General features: G+C 39.9%; 1 protein-coding gene and 1 pseudogene across 1 annotated transcript in view; both read right to left on the reverse strand.

The window, feature by feature from the left end:
* The window catches only part of LOC134909505 (probable cation-transporting ATPase 13A4), a 332,428-nt gene that overhangs the window by 168,091 nt on the left and 137,960 nt on the right, over positions 1–26,377 (reverse strand). The window contains exon 16 of the mRNA XM_063916442.1: positions 5,850–6,006. Within this exon, the coding sequence (XP_063772512.1) occupies positions 5,850–6,006 (157 nt within the window). The remainder of the gene's footprint in view (positions 1–5,849; positions 6,007–26,377) is intronic.
* LOC134912223 (5S ribosomal RNA) lies at positions 2,496–2,613 on the reverse strand (annotated as a pseudogene).

Genomic DNA, 26,377 nt, shown 5'->3' on the forward strand with positions numbered 1-26,377 from the left:
TTTCTAATTTATTAGCTATTTAATTACGCTTTTTCTGATTTTCAGTCAATTATAATTATATTTTTTCTCACCATCATTCCAGCTTATAGCCCGTAAGGAGCATTTACTCAGTATACAGACTGTAGGAGGATATTCCTTTATTTACTGTCAGCTTTATGTATAATGCACCCAGTATCTGGGAATATCACAGAAATACTACATGTATCCGGGCAGAGCTAGCTTACTATTTCCCTGCATTACAGGTGTTGTAATGCATTATTTATATATGACGGATATCATGATCCCCTTCTCACACATTGCTTCCATAGTTTATTTTTAAGCTACTGTTGTTGGACTAGATGTCTGCACTTTTCACATTGCCAGCAGTACATCACTTTGTTTATATGTATACAGGAGAGTGTCACCGGGTTACCATGGTGATGGGTACACTTGGACGTGCATCACGCTATACGCGATGACGTCATCTTTCAGCGCTACAGGCGCCGGACGGACTCCGCCGGACGGGCGCATCACACGAGCACAATGGTGGGGGATATAAGGTGAGTAGTTTTTGTATGTACATGCTTCCTGATGACAATTTTTTGAGTAAAAATTGAAACGTTGAAGACGGACAGATAGTGGTGACTATTTATTTCAATACCTGAGTGCCGCACATCGCTTGATTGTATATATATGTATATATATATATATATATATATATATATATATATACAAACGGAATGTGCGTATATACAGTATATATATATATATATATAAATACACAGACGATGTGACAATGATCCACAAAAACCAGCACACCTTGTGTAGCAATAAACAATTTACTGAATTCTCATTTTAAAGTGCACCATGCAAAAGGTAGTACAAATCGTATACTTAGCAGTTCAATTCACAATGGTAACCCTGCATATTGGCAACTCCACAAGGTGTGCTGGTTTTTGTGGATCATTGTCACATCGTCTGGATGTTAATATTTGACCGAGCACCCTGCCAAAACGATTGAAGGCGTGTGCGTTCCAAATTTGCATATATATATATATATATATATATATATATATACACAAACAGTGTGTGTGTGTGTGTGTGTGTGTGTGTGTGTATATATATATATATATATATATATATATAAATATATTTATATGGCTGCAGCAGAGAAAATAGTAAGTGCTGCCCACTTCCCTATCCTGAAACCCACTCACCGACCTTATGCCCATGAGGGCTCCTGCTGCCCCTCCGAGTCGAGGTGCTGGTGAGTCACCTGCATGATTCATGTACGGCGAGCAAAGCACCAGCGGCTGCCGGTCAGTGACCCCTTCGGCAGTTCGCATGTCGCTTGTGGCTGGACCATGTAGGAGGGAAGGAGAGAGAAGGGGAAAGCCTCTCCTCTCCTCCGAGTCTTCCGGCTTTACTATAGCTGGCTGCAGCATACTGTAATGAGTCAGTCTGACTCATTGGTACTGCTGCCGCCACTACTAGTTCCTTCATCGCGGTGGGCGCCAGTGAACTGCACCGTCTGCGCCATCGCTTCTTTTTTCAAGAGACTGCTGTTTTTTTAAAGTGTCAGACATGACAGGGGAAGCCCAGGCCCACGTAACCCCCCCCCTGGATCCGCCACCAGGGGGGCATATTTGGCACTGGGGGGTATATGTGTACCTGGCACTGGGGGGGGGGGCATAAATGGCACTGGGGACATATGTGTACCTGCCACTGTGGGGGAATATCTGGCACTGGGAGCACAGCCTTAGCAACACGCATTACCCCCTGGTTACAAGCACAACACCCAGCTCATGAAATCCCTGGCTACAAGCATTACCCTAAAAGGGGTTGGTGGAGTCTGCACAGGATCACTCAGTCTAAGTGCTTGGTACTTTAGATGATATCAATTAAAGCTATAGCTCTAATTTAAACCAACGTATGGCCATATATCAAACAAATAATTGGTATTCGGCACTGGGTTGGCGGTGCTCCCAGAAATAGTTCAGTAAACTAGTTATAAAAAAGTGTATGGTTCTTGTATAGTACAGGAGCCAAAAAGAAAAAAAGAAAGACTATTTGTCTCTTCTGGGGCACACTTTTATTGAAAATTATGTGGTCTTGTAATACTTAAAATATAACTTTTATTAGTAACCCTCTTAAAAAAATGGCTATAAGGCAAAAGAAAAATAATAATAATAATAATAATAATAATAGCAACAATTATCATAAAGTTTGTCTATCCAAATAGATATCAAATTTGGTAATACAAGTTTGACATGATGGCTCTTTGGGCGAAATTATGTATGTGTCTCTGATGTTAGAGAAAATATGTCTTCTTCCGAATTTGTAACAAAATCAACTATAACTATAATAGAAATAGAAAAATCCCAGAAGGAAAAGGTATTATTCAATCTAATATATACCGGGCTCCACCCTGATAGTTGATAGTATGTGAAATTCCAAAATTTGGATGGAAAATAATACTTTGGTTCTAGGTCCTATGTCCTGGATTTGGATATAAATACCTGCAGCACCAGGTATTCTCTGGTGGTCTCCCACCCAGGTACTGACCTGGCCCACAGTGCTTGGCTTCCAAGATCAGACGAGGTTGGGCATACTCAGTGTGGTTTGACCGCAGGTAGGTATATCCCACCTGGTGACACCTGGAACCATGTATTAAGGCTCTGTGAGAAATCCCAAAGTTTTTTGATGAGATTGCTGGATGCTCCTGAATCAAGATACTGGCGGTACCTGATATTCGCTGATGGTCTCCAAAATCAGGTGCTTCACCGGCCCCCTGGGCTAAACTTCAAAGAGATAGGATGAGGTTGGGCCTCTTCCGTATTGTTGACCTTGGGTGAATAAATAGCACCTGTGGCTATTAGAGGTCAATAGGGAAACAAAATTGGCTGGGGGCTAATTGAATCTGATCTGAGGTGTATATGGGGACTCCCCAGATTTTAAGAGGAGTACTGAGTAGATGATAGTGTGACACTGCTGTGAAGAAATTTGAGTATAGGAGAATGAGTATCGGAGAAACAGAGAATCAGGTCTAGGTTAAACACCACTTCTGCTTTTTGATCATCTGCCCAGATATTTTGTTTCCCTATTGACCTCTAATAGCCACAGGTGCTATTTATTCACCCAAGGTTGAGATGTTATGGGTAGAAATTGCATGCGGGATAAAGGAATAAAGAAGTTGGTATTGGGGTTATGCTACAGGCCGCCTGGTATTAATGTGTCTGATAAGGAATTGTTACTGAAACAAATTGAAAGAGCAGCAGGAGTAGGAGACCTATAGGGTAGTAGTGATGGGAGATTTTAACTATCCAGAGATAAATTGAAAAAAATGATTCATGAGATACTGCTAGGGTAATATGTTTTTAAACATGCTAAATGATAACTACTTAGTTCAATCAATCGAGGAATCAACTAGGTACAATGTAATCTTAGACCTGGTATTAACAAACAATGGGGATTTCGTATCAAATATTATAGTAGGGGAGCCCATAGGAAACAGTGACCACAATATGGTCACATTCAATATCAGTTTTCATAAGTAGTCCTATACTGGCTCAACTAGGACTCTAAACTTTAGCAAAGCCAACTTTGACATGTTGAGAGAAGCTTTTAGGGACATTGAATGGGGAACTATGTTTCAAGAAAAAAATACAACAGAGAAATGGGATGTATTAAAATCACTGCTAGTTAAAAATACTCGCAACTTTATTCCCATGAGCAGCAAAAGAAGGAATAAAAACCCCAAACCAATGTGGCGTAACAAAAAGATAAAGGAACTAACGGGAAAAAAAAGTCGAGCATTCAAAAAATACAAATCTGAAGGGAATGCAGAGTCATTTCAGCACTATAAGGATTGTAACAAAATAAGCAAAAAAGAAATAAGAGCGGCAAAAGTAGAAACTGAAAAAACTAGTAGCAAAGGAAAGCAAAGCAAATCCCCAATTTTTTTTTAAATATATCAACAGCAAGAGATTAAAGAAGGAGTTTATAGGCCCTTTAAAAGACAAGTCGGGAGTCTTAAGCAAAAATGATAATGACATAGCGAACAAACTAAATGATTTTTTTTTCAGTGGTATTTACCAGAGAGGACCAAAAGCACGGTCTAACACACAATCTCAACAAAGATAATGTCCCACTACTAAGTGCTTATTTAAGTGAGGAGGTAGTCTGTGACCGATTAAAAAATGTAAAGATTAATAAGTCACCTGGTCCCGATGGAATTCACCCAAGGGTTCTTATGGACCTTCACTCTGAACTAGCAAGACCACTATTTTTGATCTTCAAAGATTCATTTCTATCAGGTATGGTTCCCAAGGACTGGCATATAGCGGAGGTAGTGCCAATATTCAAAAAGGAAAGTAAAGCTGAACCTGGTAACTAAAGACCAGTAAGTCTTACATCTATAGTGGGAAAAGTATTGGAAGGTATTCTAAAGTATAGTATTCAGAAGTTCCTTGAAGCCAATAAGGTCATTATAAGGAACCAACATGGTTTTATGAAGGACAGATCATGTCAAACCAACTTACTTGGCTTTTGTGAAACAGTAAGTGCAAACCTTGATCAGGGTAAGGAGGTGGATGTAATCTTTTTAGACTTTACATAGCTTTCGACACAGTACCACACATGCGACTTATCTATAAGCTACAAGAAATAGGGCTAGGGAGCACAATATGCACTTGGGTCAGAAATTGGTTAGATAATAGGGAGCAGCGCGTTGTGGTTAATGGATCTTTTTCAAATTGGACTGAAGTGCTAAGTGGTGTGCCACAAGGGTCTGTACTTGGACCACTATTGTTCAACATTTTCATTAACGACTTAACTGTAGGTCTAGAGAGCATGGTGTCAATTTTTGCAGACGATACCAAATTGTGTAAGGTTATAAATATGGAGGGGGATGCAGAGTATCTTTAGAATAACTTAGTTAAACTAAATGCATGGGCAGCAAAATGGAGAATGAGATTCAATACAGACAAGTGTAAGGTAATGCACTGTGGTAGCAAGAACAAAAATAACACCTACATACTAAATGAGGTAATATTAGGAGAGTCTGTACTGGAAAAAGACTTAGGTGTTCACATACAGTAGATAGCAAACTAAGCAGCGGCGCCCAAAGTAGGATGGCAGCGAAGAAGGCTAATAAGATATCAGAATGCATAAAACGGAGAATTGATGCAAGGGACCAGAATGCTGTACTCCCATTATATAAATCACTAGTAAGGCCACATCTTAAATACTGTGTACTATTTTGAGCACCATACTACAAAAAGGATATCCTGGAGCTAGAAAAAGTTCAGAGGCGGGCGACCAAACTAATTAAGGGCATGGAGACGCTGGAATACAAGGAAAGGCTTGCAAGGCTAGGCATGTTTACACTGGAAAAGAGGAGACTAAGAGGGGACATGACCAACATCTACAGATATATAAGGGGACCATACAAAGAGCTTGCGCGGGACCTGTTTTTGATAAGATCTGCACAGAGGACACGTGGACATTCTCTTAGGTTAGAGGAGAGAAGATTCCGCACAATGCAGCAAAAAGGTTTTTTCACAGTAAGGACAATACGTGTTTGGAATTCCCTGCCTGAGAAAGTAGTAACGGTGGACTCAGTCAACACCTGTAGTTATTAAAACACAATGGCTGACATTGAAGCACAACTGCTGACATCAGCATCAGGCAAAATTTGTCCTAAATTAAAACTGCATAGGAGACCACAAATGGGTTGATCTTAATGGACAAATTGTCTTCTTTCAACCTTAGATACTATGTTACTATGTTACTAATTTCATTATGATGCTACATTTTAGCATTAGCCTTTTTTACCTTTATATTATCTTTTGCTTATGTTGCTTTATTACCTGTTTCAGGCTTACAGTAACGGATGACCATTTCTGGTGCACCTTTCATGAACAATGCCAGGTTTCTTTCGCCAATAACCTGAGTGATCACAGACATGCGTTGCAAATTGGAGGAGAAGGGGAACTGATGCAGAATGGTGATTCCTTCCACTGGCACCTAAATGATTAAAAAATAATATAACATGAACTTATTATGGAGACTATCGATCAATACCACAAAAGAGGCCAGTTACTTATCATTGGCTACTCAAGAAACCTTCCTGTGAACCTTGAACAATACTTTTATAGAATTTATACACATCAACTATTTTGGTATGTAAATTACCTTAAGAAATTCCTTAGAATCTTTAAAGTTTTCTACAAAGATTAGAATTGTGTTTGCAGGTAGCAGGATAGAGCCAGCACTAAAATTTAAAGACTTACCTGATCCCCTTGTTCTGATAAGTATTGGCCATCCACACAGACTCCTGGCTATGCTAGTAGTGAGTCTGTAAGATTCACTATTGTTAGCAGTGGATTGGATTACAATGGTAGTTTAAATTTTGGGACTGTGAGCCAATCTGGGCTGGCAATGTTACCACCTCGCCTACAGTACTTGCAATATCTAGCATTCTGATAATTGAGAACAGAAAAAGAGTAGCTCCAGTGAAGAGTAAAAGCCACAAGACATCACAGAAGGAAGAAGAAGCAGCATGATCTGGAAAGAAGATTCCAGAGAACAAGGTAAAAGTTGCCAGAGAGAGGATCGGTTAGGGCCTCACCTGGGTGTCATTCAAAGTCTGCATCAAATGCAGATACAAATGTATCCATGCTTATCTTACTGCAATGCGGCATGCTGCATGATGTGCCAGGCTGTGATTATTCAGAGCTGGTGATTAGTCCATTAATTCCATTAGAAATTTATGGAGAGATTACCAGCTGCGAATAGTCGCAGCCTGGTGTGCCATGCAGTAAGCTTTACTGCAATGTGCGGCACTGCAGCAAATATGAGCATGGCTACATCTGTAAGCTAAATCTTTTTGTCATCCAGGTGCACTAGGCCACCAGGGTGGAATCCTCCTAGATCAGGCATTCCCAACCACGGTCCTTAAGGAACATTAACAGTGCAGGTTTTAGTGATATCCAGGTTGCAACACCGATGGTTAAATCAAAATAACTGAGCTATTAATTAAGTCACCTGTGCTGAAACCTGGATATCACTAAAACCTGGACTGTTAGTGTGCCTCGAGGACCGTGGTTGGGAATGCCTGCCCTAGAGGCTCAGCCCTAGACAATTAATAGCCCCAATGTCTGTGCCACACTGCCATGCAGGGGCACTGCCCCAACCCACTATGCTGTGAACAATTAGAGCCTCTGTGCTCCTATTACCATGTGCATGCAGGTAGTCTTTTTGTCAACACAGATACTAGGCCTTGCATGTGTTCTCCTGTATTGATTTGACCTGGGTACTTAGTGTCCACTGTGCCCCCATTCACTAACCTACTTTACAAAGTTAGAACAACAAAATTAAAAAAATACCAAGCAGAGAGGTGAAGAGACAACTACAAGCTCTAAGATCACAATTACAAAAAATCTTCACAGAGCGAATGCAAGTACAAAACTAAAATGATATATACATTTTATACAGCAGCTACTAAGGTGGGAAAAATGTTTGCTTTGAAGCTAGGGGGGCAAAGAGCAAGAAATAGGATTCACCATCTACAGGATGATGAGGGTAGGAAGTCATACAACCCACAATGTATCACTAATGTTTTTGCAGAATACAATGCAAAGTTACATAATTTAGCAGCTGATTCGTTAACTCCCCAACCAAATCAAGATACTATATCAATATTTTTCTAACATTTAGACCTACCAACTCTAACTCTAGATGATCTTTCTTTGCTTATCTTTCTTTGCTGAATTCTGCATGGTCGGTTGATGAGATAACATCAGTTATTAAAACACTACCTAAGGGTAAAGCCAAGCGGTCAGATGGCTTTTATAGTGACTTCTATACTTCTTTCTCGAGTACTTTTGACCCTATTTTGACCAATCTATTCAATGCAGCAACTAAAACGGGGTATTTACCTAAGGAACTTTTGGAAACACACTGAATATTCCTAAACTAGGTAAAGGGCACTCAGAATGTAAAAACGCATACCCATAGCCCTTCTTAATAATGATATTAAAATATTTGCTTGTCTTATTTCAAATAGGCTATCCACAATATCCCTAGATTAATACATCCAGATCAAGTGGGTTATATGAAAGGACGAAAGCCTCAGACAACACGCAAAGATTCATTGATATTATTCGATTGTCATCTAGAGCACAAGATCAGTTAGTATTACTATCATTGATGCAGAAAAGGCCTTTGATAGACTTAACTGGCAATATATGTGACTTTTGTTGTTAATTTATGGATTTATTGGCCCTATTTTTGAATCAATATTGGCTTTATACCAAGCACCCAGTGCAAGAGTTTTTAATAACGGTTTTCTTTCAAGCTCATTTCAGATCAATAATGGTACAAGACAAGTGTGCTCTCTTTCTCCATGGATCTTTATCTTAGCAATGGAACCCTTGGCTCAGAAAATAAGAAATCCAGGAGACTTTCCGGGATTCCCCACTGTAAATGGTACTCATAAGCTATGTCTCTTCACAGATGATGTTTTATTATTTGCCAATAAGGGGCCAATCAGCTCCTAACTGTCATTTTTCAAACCTAGCCTGTGACAAGCCACTTTATCTCCATCCAAGGCTTAGTAAATAGACCCTTAAACCTCTTATGTCACAACCCACCTTAGATACTATATTAGGTAAATTCTGTAAAATGTCATATTACAAGATTAACACATCAAAGTCGGAAACATTACCAATTAACATCCCTCCAAAAACTATGACATTACTCAAACATCCCAGTGTACATGGAAGTCTATGTACTGTATCTTACATATTTGTTACTAAATATTCCTGCTAATACTAGAGATGTGTTTAAGGTTAATATGAACCCGATGCTGAAATATTTGTCCCAACTAAAACATACATGGGACTCCTATGAGATTTCTTGGTTGGTGAGAATAGCTGCCTTTAAGATGATACTATTACCTAAACCAGAGATTTTCAACCTTTTACAACTCGTGGCACACTGAACAAGATTTAAATATTGCCAATGCACACTCAAATATAATGGTGATGCATGGTGCAGTTGCGTTTCCTAGGATGTTATGTTGCAGCTTCTCCATAGGTAACACCTGAGCCACATCTAAGAAAGCCAGAAGAGCCCAACACTGCCTAGGCCCAAAAGTAGAACTGGCTCTGCAACCACTAAACCCAATGGTATTGATCGTTCCAGGGCCTCAGTAGCGGCAAAACACTGACGGGTCTGGCTCTGCTTCTCTGGCGGCACACCTGGAGACTGCTCAGGGCACACTAGTGTGCCACGGCACAGTGGTTGAAAAACACTGACCTAAACTAATGTATCTTTTCAGAACAATTCCTTATATATGTCCATCTCATTATCTCTTAAAATGTAGATGGCTTATGTGTCTTATGTGTGGAAAAATAAGCCTCCTAGGTTAGGAACACACACTATGACATTATAGCAGAAATATTGGGGTCTTAAACGTTCAGATTTACAGCAATACCAATACACACGGCTCCTAGCACAACTACATAACTGGTCTCTCCCTACTGGAATGAAGCCATGGGTAGATGTGGAGTCTGCAGCTACAGCAGGCTTTCCATTAATAGATTTATTGTGGATACCAAAAACAGACCGCCTTTGTATTAAGAACAATTTACATACAATCACAGTTGTCTTAATGGTCTAGGAGAAAGTGATAGTTACGAGAGCAGAGTTTGGGTTATCATCTGGAAACCTATTGATCAAGGCATTGAACACCCTGATCCCATATCTCTCACTGGAGAGGTGGATTATACAGGGAATTAACACTCTAAGTGACCTGTAAATTGGTAACACATTATTACCCTTTTCTCACTTGCAGTTTTATTATGGACTCCATAACTCAGCACACTATTAATTTTTTCAAGTCGCTCACTGGTTTTGTACTATGGGCAAATTGAGTAAAGCTTTTTAAATGCCTGAAACAATAATTATGAGTTGAATATCTCAGCAAAACTTACAGAGAGATATTTCTTTCTGGTACTAACACATACAATTAAAACCACTACTAAATTCCGTTCCCAACTTAGATGGGAAACAGATGTGAAGTGTGCATTTACCCCATTACAATGGGATAAGATCTTTGCTAAAGCTGCCTGTAGCTTTATCTTACAAACCATTGAGAAATGTATCTTAAATTGCTTCAGAGACTGTATCTCACGCCAAATAAATGGCATAAAATGTGGACCTCTTGCTCAAAATATTGATGGTTGCAGTGCATAGAGTAAGGACCGTTGGGGCAGATGTATTAAACCTGGAGAAGGGATAAAGAAGTGATAGAGCAGTGATAAGTGCAAGGTGATAAAATACCAGCCAATCAGCTCCTAACTGTCATTTTTCAAATCTGTAATGATTGGCTGGTGCGTTATCACCTTGCACTTATCATTGCTTCATCACTTCTTTATCCCTTCTCCAGGTTAATACATCTGCTACATTATTTGTTGGGCTCCTTCAATTATTTCTAAAAGAGAGAGATACTGTACCTGACTGGGCAGATATTAGTAGCAGCCAGGATGACCCTAGCCCAGAGATGGAAATCTCATATTCCACCCACTGTAACAAAAGTAATTGATAAGATACAGCAGAAAAAGGAATCATCAGAGACATACGTATTTTATCAAGCCTCCCCTCCTTCTGCTGCAATAACAAGAAAGTGGTAATTTTGGTTGGCATTTATCTTACTGATAGTGAGAGCTCTAATGGGTCTAGAACAGAAGGTAGTGCAGCTACACGGAGAGCTATCTCACCCAACTGAGACAAGGCTTGAGGATCGGAGCAGGGTATACTAGATAATTGCTAAAAGTAACACATATGAAACCATTTCCTAGATTTATATTAAGCTTCTGAATGAAGTTTGTTAAGAGCTCTGAAGATGTGCTGCTAATCAATTATTTTTGAATGCAAAATAACCTGTAGCAAATAATATGTATAAATACTGCGTATTGATTGCCTGCTAACCACCCCCTCCCCTTTTATTTTTTTTTTTCTCCCTTTATTTTGGTATGTTTAATATTTTAGTTTTTTACATGTAAGGAAAAACCAATAAAAATAATGTTGTTAAAAAAATGTCAACAATGAAAAAAGAAATGTCGACAGTAAAAATGTCATCAGTCATAAGGTTGACAACCAAAATATAGACAACAGTTAAAAAGTCATCAGTCATAATGTCAACAGCCACAATACATAAAATAACACTGCTATATGTTGTACAATACTGGTTGTATTTGGGACCCCCCATTTATTGGGGGGTCCCAAATTTGTGAGGTATTCCAGCCCTGGGTTGACCAATTTGGGGCAGGATAATATTATGCCTGGGCATACCATGTATGTGTCTCCCTGCTATAGCGATATCCCCCTAGCTGGTTCAGCCGGGTGCTGGTTATTGGAAAATAAGGGGAACCCCACGCTGTTTTTCCCCCCAACTTTCCAATACCAGGGCAGGCTGAGAGATCTGGGGCTGGTTCTTGATTTTGGGGGGACCCTACACATTTTTCTTTTTAAATTTAACTATTTAGCTGCTCCTAGCCTAGCATCTGAGACACCGGCTATTAGCAGGCTGAGACCCCAGCTTTTAGCAGTGGCTGTATTATTTATTTATTTATTATTTTCCATTTCTTAAGTCATCAGAGCATATACATGACATATCACATGGTAAGACAAAGATCAAAATTATAATAAGTACATAAATACTTTAAGGAAAGCAACAATACAAAAGGGATCCACAGAAACCATTTGAAAAATAGTAATGTGCAAATACTATAAATCAGTAAAAAGAATGCAGTACCCCCACCTAGGCATGGTTTGCAGTCTTCCCCCTCTCGCCCAGGTTATATTCTCTAAATACAGAGCATAATTTATCTTGAGGGTCGCTCAACAAAATACGTGTCTCATACCAAGATGTATATCGGAAGTAGTTATATATTTGGCATTGAGGGGTTAAAGAATCTATAAAGCCTTCCCACAGCTGAAAGAAGGAAGACATTTTGGATTCTTTATGCATAGTAGCTTCAAGCCAATCCATGTGAAATGCATGGTCTAATTTATTCCTAAATAAGGAGAAAGATGAAGGTTTGACACTTTTGTAGTATGCATTTGCGTGCAACCACTGAAATTACCAGTAACAATTTTCTACTTTCGCCCTGTGCTTGGAAAATCAGAGGCATAAGGCCCAGTATAGCACATTCCGCCGATAAAGAGGGTAACTCACTAGATACAGTGCATCCAGAAAGTATTCACAGCTCTTCACTTTTTCCACATTTTGTTACAGGTTTATTCCAAAATGGAATAAATTAATTTTTTCCCCCCAAAATACTACACACAATCGGGGTCATTCTGACCCGATTGCACCCTGCAGTTTTTCGTAGCGGTGCGATCGGGTCAGAAATGCGCATGCATCGGCGGATGGCCGCCCATCGCTGCACTACGATCGTCCCTGCCTGATGGGCGGGAGGGGGCGAAACAGCGGCGTTTGGCTGCCGTTTCGTGGATGCGGTCCGGCCAGTGCAGGCGTGGCCGGACCATGCGGGGAGTGGCCTGCAGCAACTACGTGACATCACAGGAGCTACTCTTGAAGTGCAAAGGCATCACCGCTGTGCGATGCCTTTGCACTTCTGCAGGGGGTAGGCGGCACTGACATGCAGGGCGGACTAGCCCTGCACTGAGCATCCACCCGCATGTCTGAGTTCATGATCGTAGCTGTGCTAAATTTAGCACTGCTACGATCAACTTAGAATGACCCTCAATACCCCATAATGAAAATGTGAAAAAAGTTTTTTTTTGTGATTTTTGCAAATTTATTAAAAATAAAATACTAAGAAACATAAGTATAAACAGCCTTTGCCATGAAGATCAAAATTGAGCTCAGGTTCATCCGATTTCCACTGATCATCCTTGATATGTTCCTACAGCTTAATTGGAGTCTACCTGTGATAAATTCAGTTGATTGGGCATGATTTTGAAAGGCAAACACCTGTCTATATAAGGTCCCACACTTGACAGTGCATGTCTGAGCACAAAGCAAGCATAAAGTCAAAGGAATTGTCTGTAGACCTCTGAGACAGGATTCTCTTGAGGCACAAATCTGTGGAAGGGTACAGAAAATAATCTGCTGCTTTGAAGGTCACAATGAGCACAGTGTCCTCAATCATCCGTAAATGGAAGACGTTCAGAACCACCAGGTCTCTTCCTAGAGCTGGACCGTCTAAACTGAGCGATCGGGGGAGAAGGGCCCTAGCCAGGGAGGTGACCAAGAACCCGATGGTCACTCTTTCAGAGCTACAGCATTCCTCTGTGGAGAGATGAGAACCTTCCAGGAGGACAACCATCTCTGCAGCAATCCACCAATCAGGCCTGCATGGTAAAGCAGCTAGACAGAAGCAACTACTTAGTAAAAAGAACATGGTAGCCCGCCTGGAGTTTGCCAAAATGCACCTGAAGGACTCCTAGATCACGAGAAACAAAATTATCTGGTCTGATAAGACAAAGATTGAACTCTTTGGCGTGAATGCCAGGCGTCATGTTTGGAGGAAACCAGGCACCGGTCATCACCAGGCCAATACCATCCCTACAGTGAAGCATGGTGGCGGCAGCATCATGTTGTGGGGATGCCTTTCAGCGGCAGGAACTGGGAGACTAGTCAGGATAGAGGGAAAGATGTATACAGCAATGTACAGAGATATCATGGATGAAAACCTGCTCCAGAGCGCTTTTGACCTCAGACTGGGGCGACAGTTCATCTTTCAGCAGAACAACGACCCTAAGCATACAGCCAAGATATCAAAGGAGTGGCTTCAGGACATCTCTGTGAATGTCCTTGAGTGGCCAAGCCAGAGCTCAGACTTGAATCCAATTAAACATCTCTGGAGAGATCTGAAAATGGCTGTGCACCGATGTTTCCCATCCAACCTGATGGAGGTTGAGAGGTGCTTCAATGAGGAATGGGTGAAACTGGCCAAAGATTTGTGTGTCAAGCTTGTGGCATCATATTCAAAAAGACTTGAGGCTGTAATTGCTGCCAAAGGTGCATCAACAAAGTATTGAGCAAAGGCTGTAAATACTTACAATCCTGTCTCGTAGTTCTACAGACAATTCCTTTGACTTCATGCTTGGTTTGTGCTCAGACATGCGCTGTCAAGTGTGGGACCTTATATAGACAGTTGTGTGCCTTTCCAAATCATGTCCAACCAACTGAATTTACCAAAGGTGGACTCCAATTAAGCTCTAGGAACATCTCAAGGATGAACAGTGGAAACAGAATGCACCTGAGCTCAATTTTGAGCTTCATGGCAAAGGCTGTGAATACTTATGTACATGTGATTTCTTAGTTTTTTATTTTTTATAAATGTGCAAACATCACAAAAAAACTTTTTTTACATTGTCATTATCGGTTATTGTGTGTAAAATTTGGAGGGAAAAATTAATTTATTCCATTTTGGAATAAAGCTGTAACATAACAAAATGTGGAAAAAGTGAAGCGCTGCAAATACTTTCCAGAAGCACGTAAGTACAAGCAAATCAGTTAAGCGATGTCCAAAATTGCCATGTCAAAGGCTGCCAAATACATAAATGCCCCCGGCAGTGCCAGATACATATGCCCCCAGTGCTGCCAGATACATATGCCCCCAGTGCTGCCAGATACATATATGTCCCCAAGCTGCCAGATACATAAATGCCCCCAGCGGTGCCAGATACATAAATGCCCTCAGCAGTTTTAGATACATATGCCCCAAGTGGTGCCAGATACACAAATGCCCCCTGCGGTGCTCACCCTCCTCTGCTGCCACCAATTCCCATCTCTGATGCTGAGGGGAGGAGAGCGCAGCGCGCTTCTCTCCTGTGCCTCATCTCACTCACTGTGTCCCTGGCTGTCAGCCAATCAAAACTCACGGGCCGGCAGCCAATCAAGAGCTGGTCCGCAATCTCTGATTGGCTGAAGGCCAAGAGACATTTTTAATGACTGCCAGAGACGGGGACACAGTGAGGGGCAGGAGAGCCATGTGCTGCGCTCTCCTCCCTTTAACTTCAGAGACGGGAATTGGCGGTGGCAGCAGCAGAAGGCGTGTGTGGGGATGCCGGACATTAGGGGGTGCCTGTGCGCACCAGGCACCCCCCGTGCACGTGCCTATGAAAGTGGCTTTGGAAGCACCACATTAAGGCAGCTATCAGTGTCAGACGATCCCATCACAAACCTGCGGTGGGGAGAAAGATACCCATTGTGGTAAATATTATAGAACATTTCCCTATACATACACGAGTAAAGCACCAGTTGAGAATAACACAATGACAGGAACAATTTGCCCACTGAAAATCAACCATGAGTCAACCTATACTGGTGATGTGGCAAGATATTTGATATAACGGCTTGAAGCCGATTGGCTATTATTTGCTGTGTTATTTTATAATGACTGGTGACATTTTGACTGTCAACATTTTGACACTGTCTATATTTTGACTGTCTACATACTGATTATTGATATACTGTCCATTTCAACATTACAGGTGTCTAAATACTGTACCTGTTTACACTATGATGTTTATGGCTCATTTATGTGCAATTTACTTACAACCCAGTGAAAAAGAAAGTACACCCTCTTTAAAATTTGTGTAAAACTAGATTATAATTAAATATGTTCTAACGTTAAAAAAAAATTTTTTTTTAAAGAAGCTACACTGTAATTTTTATAACTATGGATAGAAAATTAGCGCTCATGCAGTATAAGCTGCTTTTCTCTGTCTTGCATAAGTTAGACAATGAAAGAAAGGGCCTGATTGGTTGCTATGCTTTAGTGAATATTTGGTTTGTAAATATATATATCTTAAATAATTTGCTCTAATTCACCTATGTTAATCATGAATAGAACACTTAGTGGATCATGGGTGTATACCAGAACAGCTCTAGTATATTCTTTTATTCAAGCAATGAGTGAAATATTAAACTGCCCATATTATTTGTACATTACCATAATTCTAAGAAAGTCTGTCCCACATCTATAATAATTGTTTTTCTTTAACAACAAGACTGCAGCATAGCCAACCAACAGAACTTACACTTGTGGGTTCAACATTAAAAATCACTCATCATGTACAGAATCTTGGCATTGTCCTGGATGGTGACTTGACACTTAGGGGAACATTTACTAAGCAGTGATAAGAGCGGAGAAGTGAGCCATTGGAGAAATTGCCCCATCAACCAATCAGCAGCTCTGTATCATTTTATAGTATGCAAATTATAGATGTTACTTCAGTGCTGATTGGTTGCCATGGCCAACTTCTCCATTGGTTCACTTCTCCGCTCTTATCACTGCTTAGTAAATGTTCCCCTTAAACATCAGTTATTAGCCACAATCAAATCCTCAATTTTTCACCTGAGGAACATATCCAGAATCGGGATCATGACAGCCGGCATCCCACCTGCCGGGGAATTGTATGTATGTATTCCTGCATCAGTGCTAATGCCAGTGCATACATTGCTTGATATATATATATATATATATATATATATAGAATTGAAGACCTCGGCGCTCGGGTGCAATTTATGTGGTAATAGTGCACAGTAAAAAAGTATTATATATTAAAACGTAGTAAATATAATAAAAAATTTTTTTAAAAAAAGGATACGTGAGGTAAAAAATCCCTATTTCATATAAAAGCACTTCTCATTAGATTATTAGAGCGGCAGCTTGTAATACATATAAATATGCTTGGCATGCATATAAAATTTGTTACAGGAATTGGAAGAACAAGCGCCCAAGAGTGAAATTATTAGGGTTAGGGAAAATGAAGGTATAACAAAATATATGATAAGAATCGATTAAAAAACTTATCTGGCAGGTAGAGACTTGACTCAAGTAGTGGTCTTTTTGAGGATTAAGAACATGCGGATAAAACAGAAAAAACTAACATAGTGTGTACCGTTTATGTTGCATATTATGTTACTGTTTAGTTTCACAGGCCTTATTAGGGAACTTAGCTTATTCCCACAAAGCAACAATTTGTAGCCTGAGTAGTATACGGTTTAAAAATACAAACAGGTTTTTAATAACATAATCACATAAAAACACACATGAAAATAGCTGTATAACATGCGTACAGGATAAAAATTAAATCAGGCTTATCTGTCCATGAAATGATTAAAATGCATGCGTACAGGATTTAAAATAGTTTTAGGCTTATCTGTCCATCAAGAGGGGGTGTCTGCAGGTACTCCCAACGCGTTTCGTCCGTCAGCAACAGGACTTCATCAAGGGGATAACCACACTGAGCAACCTTTGCTCTATTTATGCCCAGAGGGAGGAAATTGACCATGACATCACTTCCTGTGATATTCATTAATTTAGTTAAAAAATTCGTATAACTACAATCTAATATGCACTCAAAACAGTAGGACATAATTAGAGTTGTAGTGAGGTAAGAAAGAACCAAAACTTTAATGTAGAACATGAATCAGTAGTGAAAAGGGTGAAGGATTATATATTTTCCGTCGGAAATGATGGTGGAACGCATGTGGAACGCATGCGTCATTTCCGGTCCGGCGTGATATGGGTTTATATAGTGAGTTAGTTATACTATTTATAATAGCCCAGTGGAGTGCTAAATCACAGGGAGAAGAAGAGGTGGTGATTGGCGGTGTGTACCGCTACAGCAGCCACCCCTTATCCGTGAGAAGCACGGAGAGGAGCGCAGTGCGGCGGTGGAACGCACCGCCATTAAATGAAGATAGCGGTGGAACGCACCGCTATGACGATACACGGAAGTGGGCTCAGTCGGACGGTGGAACGCACCGCCATTGTAAAAGAAGGAAATATGACATCGCGATGGAACGCTATGCCGCTGACGTCACTTCCGTGAGCGGCGCGATGCGGAAGTGATATACTATGGAACGCACCTAAATCTAGTGGCGTTAATAGGTGCATAATTTTAATAGGGTACATTTATCAGTGAACAAGATGTGAAAGATTCTATGCATGTATATATATACACACATTTCATGTATGCACATATATACATACAAGTGGATACATACACATATCTAACATATGTGATAATTACTAAAGGTGACAGTGCCCTGGAATAATTTATATTTAAGGTGCAAGTGTTGTGCTAATTTATTTTGAGTGCAATTGGATGTTTAAAATTAATATAAAAATTTTTTTTAAAAAATAAATGTGTGTAATTTTTATGCTTCATAAAAAATAGTTTTTTTTTTTTTTTTATAAAAAATATTTTTTTTTTTTTTTTTTATAAAAAATAAAGAGAAAGAAGAAAAATTCTTCTATATCCGGGACAGTCATGTGGATTAATTCTTCTTCAGTCTTTATAGAAGATGTCCATAATTTTTGTTGTATCAATAAACTCAGTCTTATTCATCGCTTGTTTAAGTCTTGTGGTGCTTTTCATATTTGTTAGCGGAATTGTCCATTGAATACTTCAACTGGAAAAGACCATAAAAATGGCTTATGTCTTAAATCAATACCGATATACAAGAACCAATTTCATAAATCAAGAAAGGTATATTAAGAAAGGTATATTAAGAATTATATAGATATAATGTGATAAAAGGTGATAAAAAAGGGGGTAAGACTAATGTGATAAGAGAATACAAGGATGAATTATCAGAGGAAAGGGGCAATTTCAAACACCTCATTAAGTCCTAGTGGGGATAGGGTCTTGAGTTCATATATCCAAAACATTTCCCGTCTCGACAACTTGTTTAGGACATCACCTCCTCTTTCTCCAAGTTTAACCAATTCAATAGCTTTGAACGAGATGTCTTCAGGGTTGGATTTATGTTTTTCTGTGAAGTGTTTGGAGACGGTGTGGTTGTCTACCTTATTTTTAATATTTCTGATGTGTTCTTGGATTCGTAGCTTAAGAGCTCGTTTTGTCTTTCCGACGTATTTTAATCCACATGTACACTCCAACAAGTATACTACCATGGTTGAGTTACAATTAAGGAAATCCTTAATGCTGTAGTCTTTGGTGCCGTCGTGGTTACTGAATTTCTTCCTATTCGGGTGAAGAAATTTGCAGATGTTGCAGCTACCACATTTGTAACATCCTTTGCAATTAATGAATGTGTTATTCCCGGATTTATTCTTACTCTGTAAATGACTTGGAGCCAGAATGTCTTTCAGGCTGCTAGTTTTTCGAAATACAATGTCTGGTTTTGATGGAAGAATGTCTTTCAGTATTGGATCCATTAGTAGGATGTTCCAGTGTTTGTTAATGGATTTTTTAATGATGCGTTCTTGGTTACTAAATGTAGTGATGAACGGAATGAACTTGTCAGATTTCTTTTGTGTTTGTTTTTTGAATAAATCCGTTCTTTGTACATTAGCCGTCTTCTCCAACGCTTCACTTATCACGTGTTCCGGGTATCTCCTTTCCTTGAATCTTGTAGCATAGGTTGGTAGTTGGTTCTTGCAATCCTGTTCGTTACTACAATTGCGTTTAATGCGATGGAACTGAGAGTAAGGAATGTTTGTTTTCCAATTCCGAGCATGGCAACTTTTGAAATGAAGGTAGCTGTTAGTGTCTACTTCTTTTATGTGATTACTGGTTATGACCATTGAATCGGCACTTGAAAGGGTAAGATCCAAGTAATGCACACTGTCTTTACTGATCTCGTAGGTGAATTTCAAGTTATATTGGTTTGCAGTAAGTATTTCAAAGAAGTTTTTGAATGTTTCTTCGTCTCCTTCCCAGATGATCAATATATCATCTATATACCGTTTATAGATGATCAGATTTTTCAAGAATGGATTGTTGTTGTAGATGCACTCATCTTCCCATGAGCCCATTAGTAAATTAGCAAAACTGGGAGCAAATGATGTGCCCATGGCTGTTCCACAGATTTGTAAATAAAAAGTCCGCTGGAATGTGAAGTAGTTGTGACTTAAAATAAATTTTATAAAGTCACAAATTGCATTCCTATGATTTATTGATAGTTCAAGATCTTTATCCAGGAATCTTCTGCAGGCTTCTATTCCTTTATCATGGATAATGGAAGTATATAAGCTTTGCACATCAATCGTAATCCATAGGTAGGAATCTTTCCATTCCACTGTGGACAGTATGTTGATCGCGCTGTTAGTATCCTTCAGAAATGATGGTAAATTGGTCACATATTTACACAAAAATATGTCAACGTATTCTGATAGGTGGCTGGTGAGGGAATCAATCCCTGCGATGATAGGTCTGCCAGGGGGTTTGGAGAGATTCTTGTGTATCTTTGGTAAGTGATAGAAAGTTGGTATTACCGGTGTTGTTGTCATAAGATACTGGAATTCATTCTTATCAAGGGTATTTTTTTGGAAGTAGTGTACCAGTAGTATTCTGAGTTCTTCTACAAAAGGATTAGTAGGATCTTGTGGAAGCTGTTTATAGGATGAGGCATCATGTAGAAGACGTAAGGCTTCGCATTCGTATGCCTCTCTGTCGAGGATGACAATACCACCTCCTTTATCTGCTTGTTTTATGATAATATCATTGTTGTCTTGTAATTTTTTAAGAGCTTCTTTTTCTTTATTCTTTAAATTTGAGAAGGTGGATTTTTTAAACTCGACATCACAAAGGTCCTTTCTTACTAATTCCTGAAACACATTTATGTGATTCCCTTTCGATTCAAGAGGATAGTACTTCGATTTCCTTTTTAGTCCTGATTTTGATGGTTCCATTAGATCCGGTTGTTGTTCTTTCTTTGCAAAGTGTCTCTTTAAGGTGAGTGCCCTTGAGAACTTGTTAAGGTCTATGAATGTATCGAATTTATTCATCTGTTTGTCAGGTGCAAATTTTAATCCTTTGCTTAAAAGTGATATCTCTGCTTCATTAAGGATGTAGCCCGAAAGGTTAAATATCCCTTGTTCCATCGGGTTCTTTATGGTTGATAGCGTCTTTTGTTTGTTCTTCCTGTGCCCGCCCCTTGTCCCTCTTCTTCTTGGAGGCTTCTTTTCATGGGGGAATTCCCTTTCAGTCTCTCTCTGAAGAATGTTTTCCTTGTGGAGAAGATGTTGTCTGTTGTCGGGTCCGGGGATAAAAAATCTGAGTCACTATTTGATTCTAATCTTTGTAGTGCTGAAAATCTGTTGTATGTGGCCGTAGTTTTTGAAGTTGTAGGATAAGTTCTTTCTTTTTCGTGGTGTATTTGTTGTCGATTTTGATTATGATAATTTTTATTCCTATATGGTGTCTTTTTCCATTTTCTCGCTCCTGGGTCCTGATATACAGGAATGTGCTGGTATTGCTTGTCTTGGAATCTGCTCCAGTTTTGTATTTTGTTGTGCAGATAATCATGCTTATCTCTTAAAAATTTCTTTTGTTTACCTTTAATGACATCCTCCTCAATGTGTTCAAGTTTCTTTGTTAATGTAAGATCATTTGCCTTAAATTCCTCCTTGTCTTTATGTAAGACTAATTGTTGTTCCTTCACTTTGAGTTCGTCCTCAATTTTAGCCAGAATTTTTTGTTTTTCTAGGATTATGAGATTCATCAGGTTAATTGAGCAATTGTGCAGAATCTCATCCCACTTAGATATAAATTCGATGTTGTCTAGGCCAAAGGTAGGCCTTTTTATTAATCTCAGGCCTCTTGGAATCCTGTTGACCTTTATATATTGTTCAAGACCCTTTATTTCCCACCATGCTTTAGTCTCTTTGGTGAGAAGTCTTTCTGCTTCCCAGAATAGGGAATCTATATCAGTCTCATTATGAGTATTTGTATCAACATTTGTGGAACCTTCATTAAATATTTGGTGACAGAGATCATTCCTTTTCTCATGACCTCTGTTTTTAAACATTTTTGGTAGATACACACAAGAAAAGCCCCAGCTGCCGACAGAAAAGAACCACAGAACTAGAATATAGAATTGAAGACCTCGGCGCTCGGGTGCAATTTATGTGGTAATAGTGCACAGTAAAAAAGTATTATATATTAAAACGTAGTAAATATAATAAAAATTTTTTTAAAAAAAAGGATACGTGAGGTAAAAAATCCCTATTTCATATAAAAGCACTTCTCATTAGATTATTAGAGCGGCAGCTTGTAATACATATAAATATGCTTGGCATGCATATAAAATTTGTTACAGGAATTGGAAGAACAAGCGCCCAAGAGTGAAATTATTAGGGTTAGGGAAAATGAAGGTATAACAAAATATATGATAAGAATCGATTAAAAAACTTATCTGGCAGGTAGAGACTTGACTCAAGTAGTGGTCTTTTTGAGGATTAAGAACATGCGGATAAAACAGAAAAAACTAACATAGTGTGTACCGTTTATGTTGCATATTATGTTACTGTTTAGTTTCACAGGCCTTATTAGGGAACTTAGCTTATTCCCACAAAGCAACAATTTGTAGCCTGAGTAGTATACGGTTTAAAAATACAAACAGGTTTTTAATAACATAATCACATAAAAACACACATGAAAATAGCTGTATAACATGCGTACAGGATAAAAATTAAATCAGGCTTATCTGTCCATGAAATGATTAAAATGCATGCGTACAGGATTTAAAATAGTTTTAGGCTTATCTGTCCATCAAGAGGGGGTGTCTGCAGGTACTCCCAACGCGTTTCGTCCGTCAGCAACAGGACTTCATCAAGGGGATAACCACACTGAGCAACCTTTGCTCTATTTATGCCCAGAGGGAGGAAATTGACCATGACATCACTTCCTGTGATATTCATTAATTTAGTTAAAAAATTCGTATAACTACAATCTAATATGCACTCAAAACAGTAGGACATAATTAGAGTTGTAGTGAGGTAAGAAAGAACCAAAACTTTAATGTAGAACATGAATCAGTAGTGAAAAGGGTGAAGGATTATATATTTTCCGTCGGAAATGATGGTGGAACGCATGTGGAACGCATGCGTCATTTCCGGTCCGGCGTGATATGGGTTTATATAGTGAGTTAGTTATACTATTTATAATAGCCCAGTGGAGTGCTAAATCACAGGGAGAAGAAGAGGTGGTGATTGGCGGTGTGTACCGCTACAGCAGCCACCCCTTATCCGTGAGAAGCACGGAGAGGAGTGCAGTGCGGCGGTGGAACGCACCGCCATTAAATGAAGATAGCGGTGGAACGCACCGCTATGACGATACACGGAAGTGGGCTCAGTCGGACGGTGGAACGCACCGCCATTGTAAAAGAAGGAAATATGACATCGCGATGGAACGCTATGCCGCTGACGTCACTTCCGTGAGCGGCGCGATGCGGAAGTGATATACTATGGAACGCACCTAAATCTAGTGGCGTTAATAGGTGCATAATTTTAATAGGGTACATTTATCAGTGAACAAGATGTGAAAGATTCTATGCATGTATATATATACACACATTTCATGTATGCACATATATACATACAAGTGGATACATACACATATCTAACATATGTGATAATTACTAAAGGTGACAGTGCCCTGGAATAATTTATATTTAAGGTGCAAGTGTTGTGCTAATTTATTTTGAGTGCAATTGGATGTTTAAAATTAATATAAAAAAATTTTTTTAAAAATAAATGTGTGTAATTTTTATGCTTCATAAAAAATAGTTTTTTTTTTTTTTTATAAAAAATATTTTTTTTTTTTTTTTTATAAAAAATAAAGAGAAAGAAGAAAAATTCTTCTATATCCGGGACAGTCATGTGGATTAATTCTTCTTCAGTCTTTATAGAAGATGTCCATAATTTTTGTTGTATCAATAAACTCAGTCTTATTCATCGCTTGTTTAAGTCTTGTGGTGCTTTTCATATTTGTTAGCGGAATTGTCCATTGAATACTTCAACTGGAAAAGACCATAAAGATGGCTTATGTCTTAAATCAATACCGATATACAAGAACCAATTTCATAAATCAAGAAAGGTATATTAAGAAAGGTATATTAAGAATTATATAGATATAATGTGATAAAAGGTGATAAAAAAGGGGGTAAGACTAATGTGATAAGAGAATACAAGGATGAATTATCAGAGGAAAGGGGCAATTTCAAACGCCTCATTAAGTCCTAGTGGGGATAGGGTCTTGAGTTCATATATCCAAAACATTTCCCGTCTCGACAACTTGTTTAGGACATCACCTCCTCTTTCTCCAAGTTTAACCAATTCAATAGCTTTGAACGAGATGTCTTCAGGGTTGGATTTATGTTTTTCTGTGAAGTGTTTGGAGACGGTGTGGTTGTCTACCTTATTTTTAATATTTCTGATGTGTTCTTGGATTCGTAGCTTAAGAGCTCGTTTTGTCTTTCCGACGTATTTTAATCCACATGTACACTCCAACAAGTATACTACCATGGTTGAGTTACAATTAAGGAAATCCTTAATGCTGTAGTCTTTGGTGCCGTCGTGGTTACTGAATTTCTTCCTATTCGGGTGAAGAAATTTGCAGATGTTGCAGCTACCACATTTGTAACATCCTTTGCAATTAATGAATGTGTTATTCCCGGATTTATTCTTACTCTGTAAATGACTTGGAGTCAAGTCTCTACCTGCCAGATAAGTTTTTTAATCGATTCTTATCATATATTTTGTTATACCTTCATTTTCCCTAACCCTAATAATTTCACTCTTGGGCGCTTGTTCTTCCAATTCCTGTAACAAATAATATATATATATATATATATATATATAGGGATGGATTAGGAGTTGTGGGGCCCCCAAGACAAGCTTAGCTACACAGGGAGTCATTCCGAGTTGATCGCTAGCTGAATTTGTTCGTGTCAGTATCCGGGGTCTTACCGGTACACTGGGGCCACGGGGCTGGCTTTGCAGGCGGCTTACGGGCAGCGGCGGAGGAGGGCTGCCGCGCCAGGTCCGTGGGCAGCGGCACCGGCGGCGAGGGGGTCCGCTCCTGATGGCGGGACGCCGCTGCAGCGGGTCTCTCCTTGCCAGGGCGGTTGCTAGGAGACATGGGGCAGTGCACTGTGTGGCCTTACAGGGAGGTCTGCATTACAGGGTGCCGCCATGTTGGAGACCAAAGTTTGAGGCATAGTTCTGGCTTCCTGTCCCTTCCAGCCAATCCAGGGAGAATTCTCCTTATTAAAGGGGGCTGGTTTATGACAGGGAGGCCAGTGTTTCAAGTTAAAATCCTGTTGTAGGTGCTTTAGCCCTGTGATCCAAGGATTCTTGCCGTATTCTGGTTACTCCTAACCTGCTTAGCCGGTTCTCAGTTGCTGCTGCAGGCCTGGCGTTCCTAACCTACAGCTTACTGTGGAAGCGCTCCTGGAAACCCCGGTCCAGTAAGACCCTTTGGGCATGGACGGCCCCGTGCTTTCTGCCTCGTCTTTCAAGCCACAGTCCGCAGATCTTTGTCTCCAGCCACGTCTCTGAACCACCGCCCACAGTCCGCAGTTCATTATCTACAGCCTCGTCTTTCAAGTCACAGTACACAGTTCTTTGTCTCCAGCCTTGTCTTTAACCACCATTCACAGTTCCGCAGCTCATTATCTACAGCCTCGTCTTTCAAGTCACAGTCCACAGTTCTTTGTCTCCAGCCACGTCTTTAACCACCATTCACAGTTCCGCAGTTCATTATCTACAGCCTTGTCTTTCAAGCCACAACCCACAGTTCTTTGTCTACAACTACGTCTTTAAGTCATCGTTCACAAGCCACAGTTCTCTACCTCAGGCTCATTCTCAAGAACTACAACTCACTGACTCTTAGCTCCACCTGCCTTCATCACTGCCCCCTTGTCCCATGAGAAGAAACTATATCCATCCCTCTCGTCTTATTCATCCGCAGACAACTACTTCCTTGGGCAAGTCTCAGCTGCCGGATCCTCAAACCTTGCTAGGCATGACAGTAAGCACTGGCCCCATGGATTCGACAGGTGATCAGGCCTCAGGAGGTGATTCAACTGCAGATATCTGGTCTCGCTTGAGTAAGCAGGAGGCCACACAATCTCAAATTGTGCAGTTCATGCAGAATATGTCCGAACGTCTTGATTCTCTCTGTGTTGCCATGACTGCCCCTCAAGTATCTACGGCTGCTCCCACTTTAGCACCCCTGGTCCCACTTCCTCCATTACCAGTACCACTTCCATGGTTACATTTGCCATCACCCAGTTCGATGGGAACCCAAAACATTGCTGCAGGTTTCTCAACCAGTGCGAAATCCAGTTCGAACTACAGTCTGCCAACTTCCCATCAGCACGAACCAAGGTAGCCTATATAATTTCTTTGCTTACTGGGCAAGCGTTGGCATGGGCTTCACCTTTGTGGGAGAAGACGGATCCCATCCTGTCTAACTATTCAGAGTTCGTGGCCACCTTTCGAAGAATCTTCGACGAACCGGGCAGGACTTCTGCCGCCTCATTGGAGATCCTGCGCCTGCGTCAGGGCACACGTACGGTCAGTCAGTACGTGAT

Source organism: Pseudophryne corroboree, chromosome 4 (assembly GCF_028390025.1).
Source record: "Pseudophryne corroboree isolate aPseCor3 chromosome 4, aPseCor3.hap2, whole genome shotgun sequence".
Classification (NCBI taxonomy): domain Eukaryota; kingdom Metazoa; phylum Chordata; class Amphibia; order Anura; family Myobatrachidae; genus Pseudophryne; species Pseudophryne corroboree.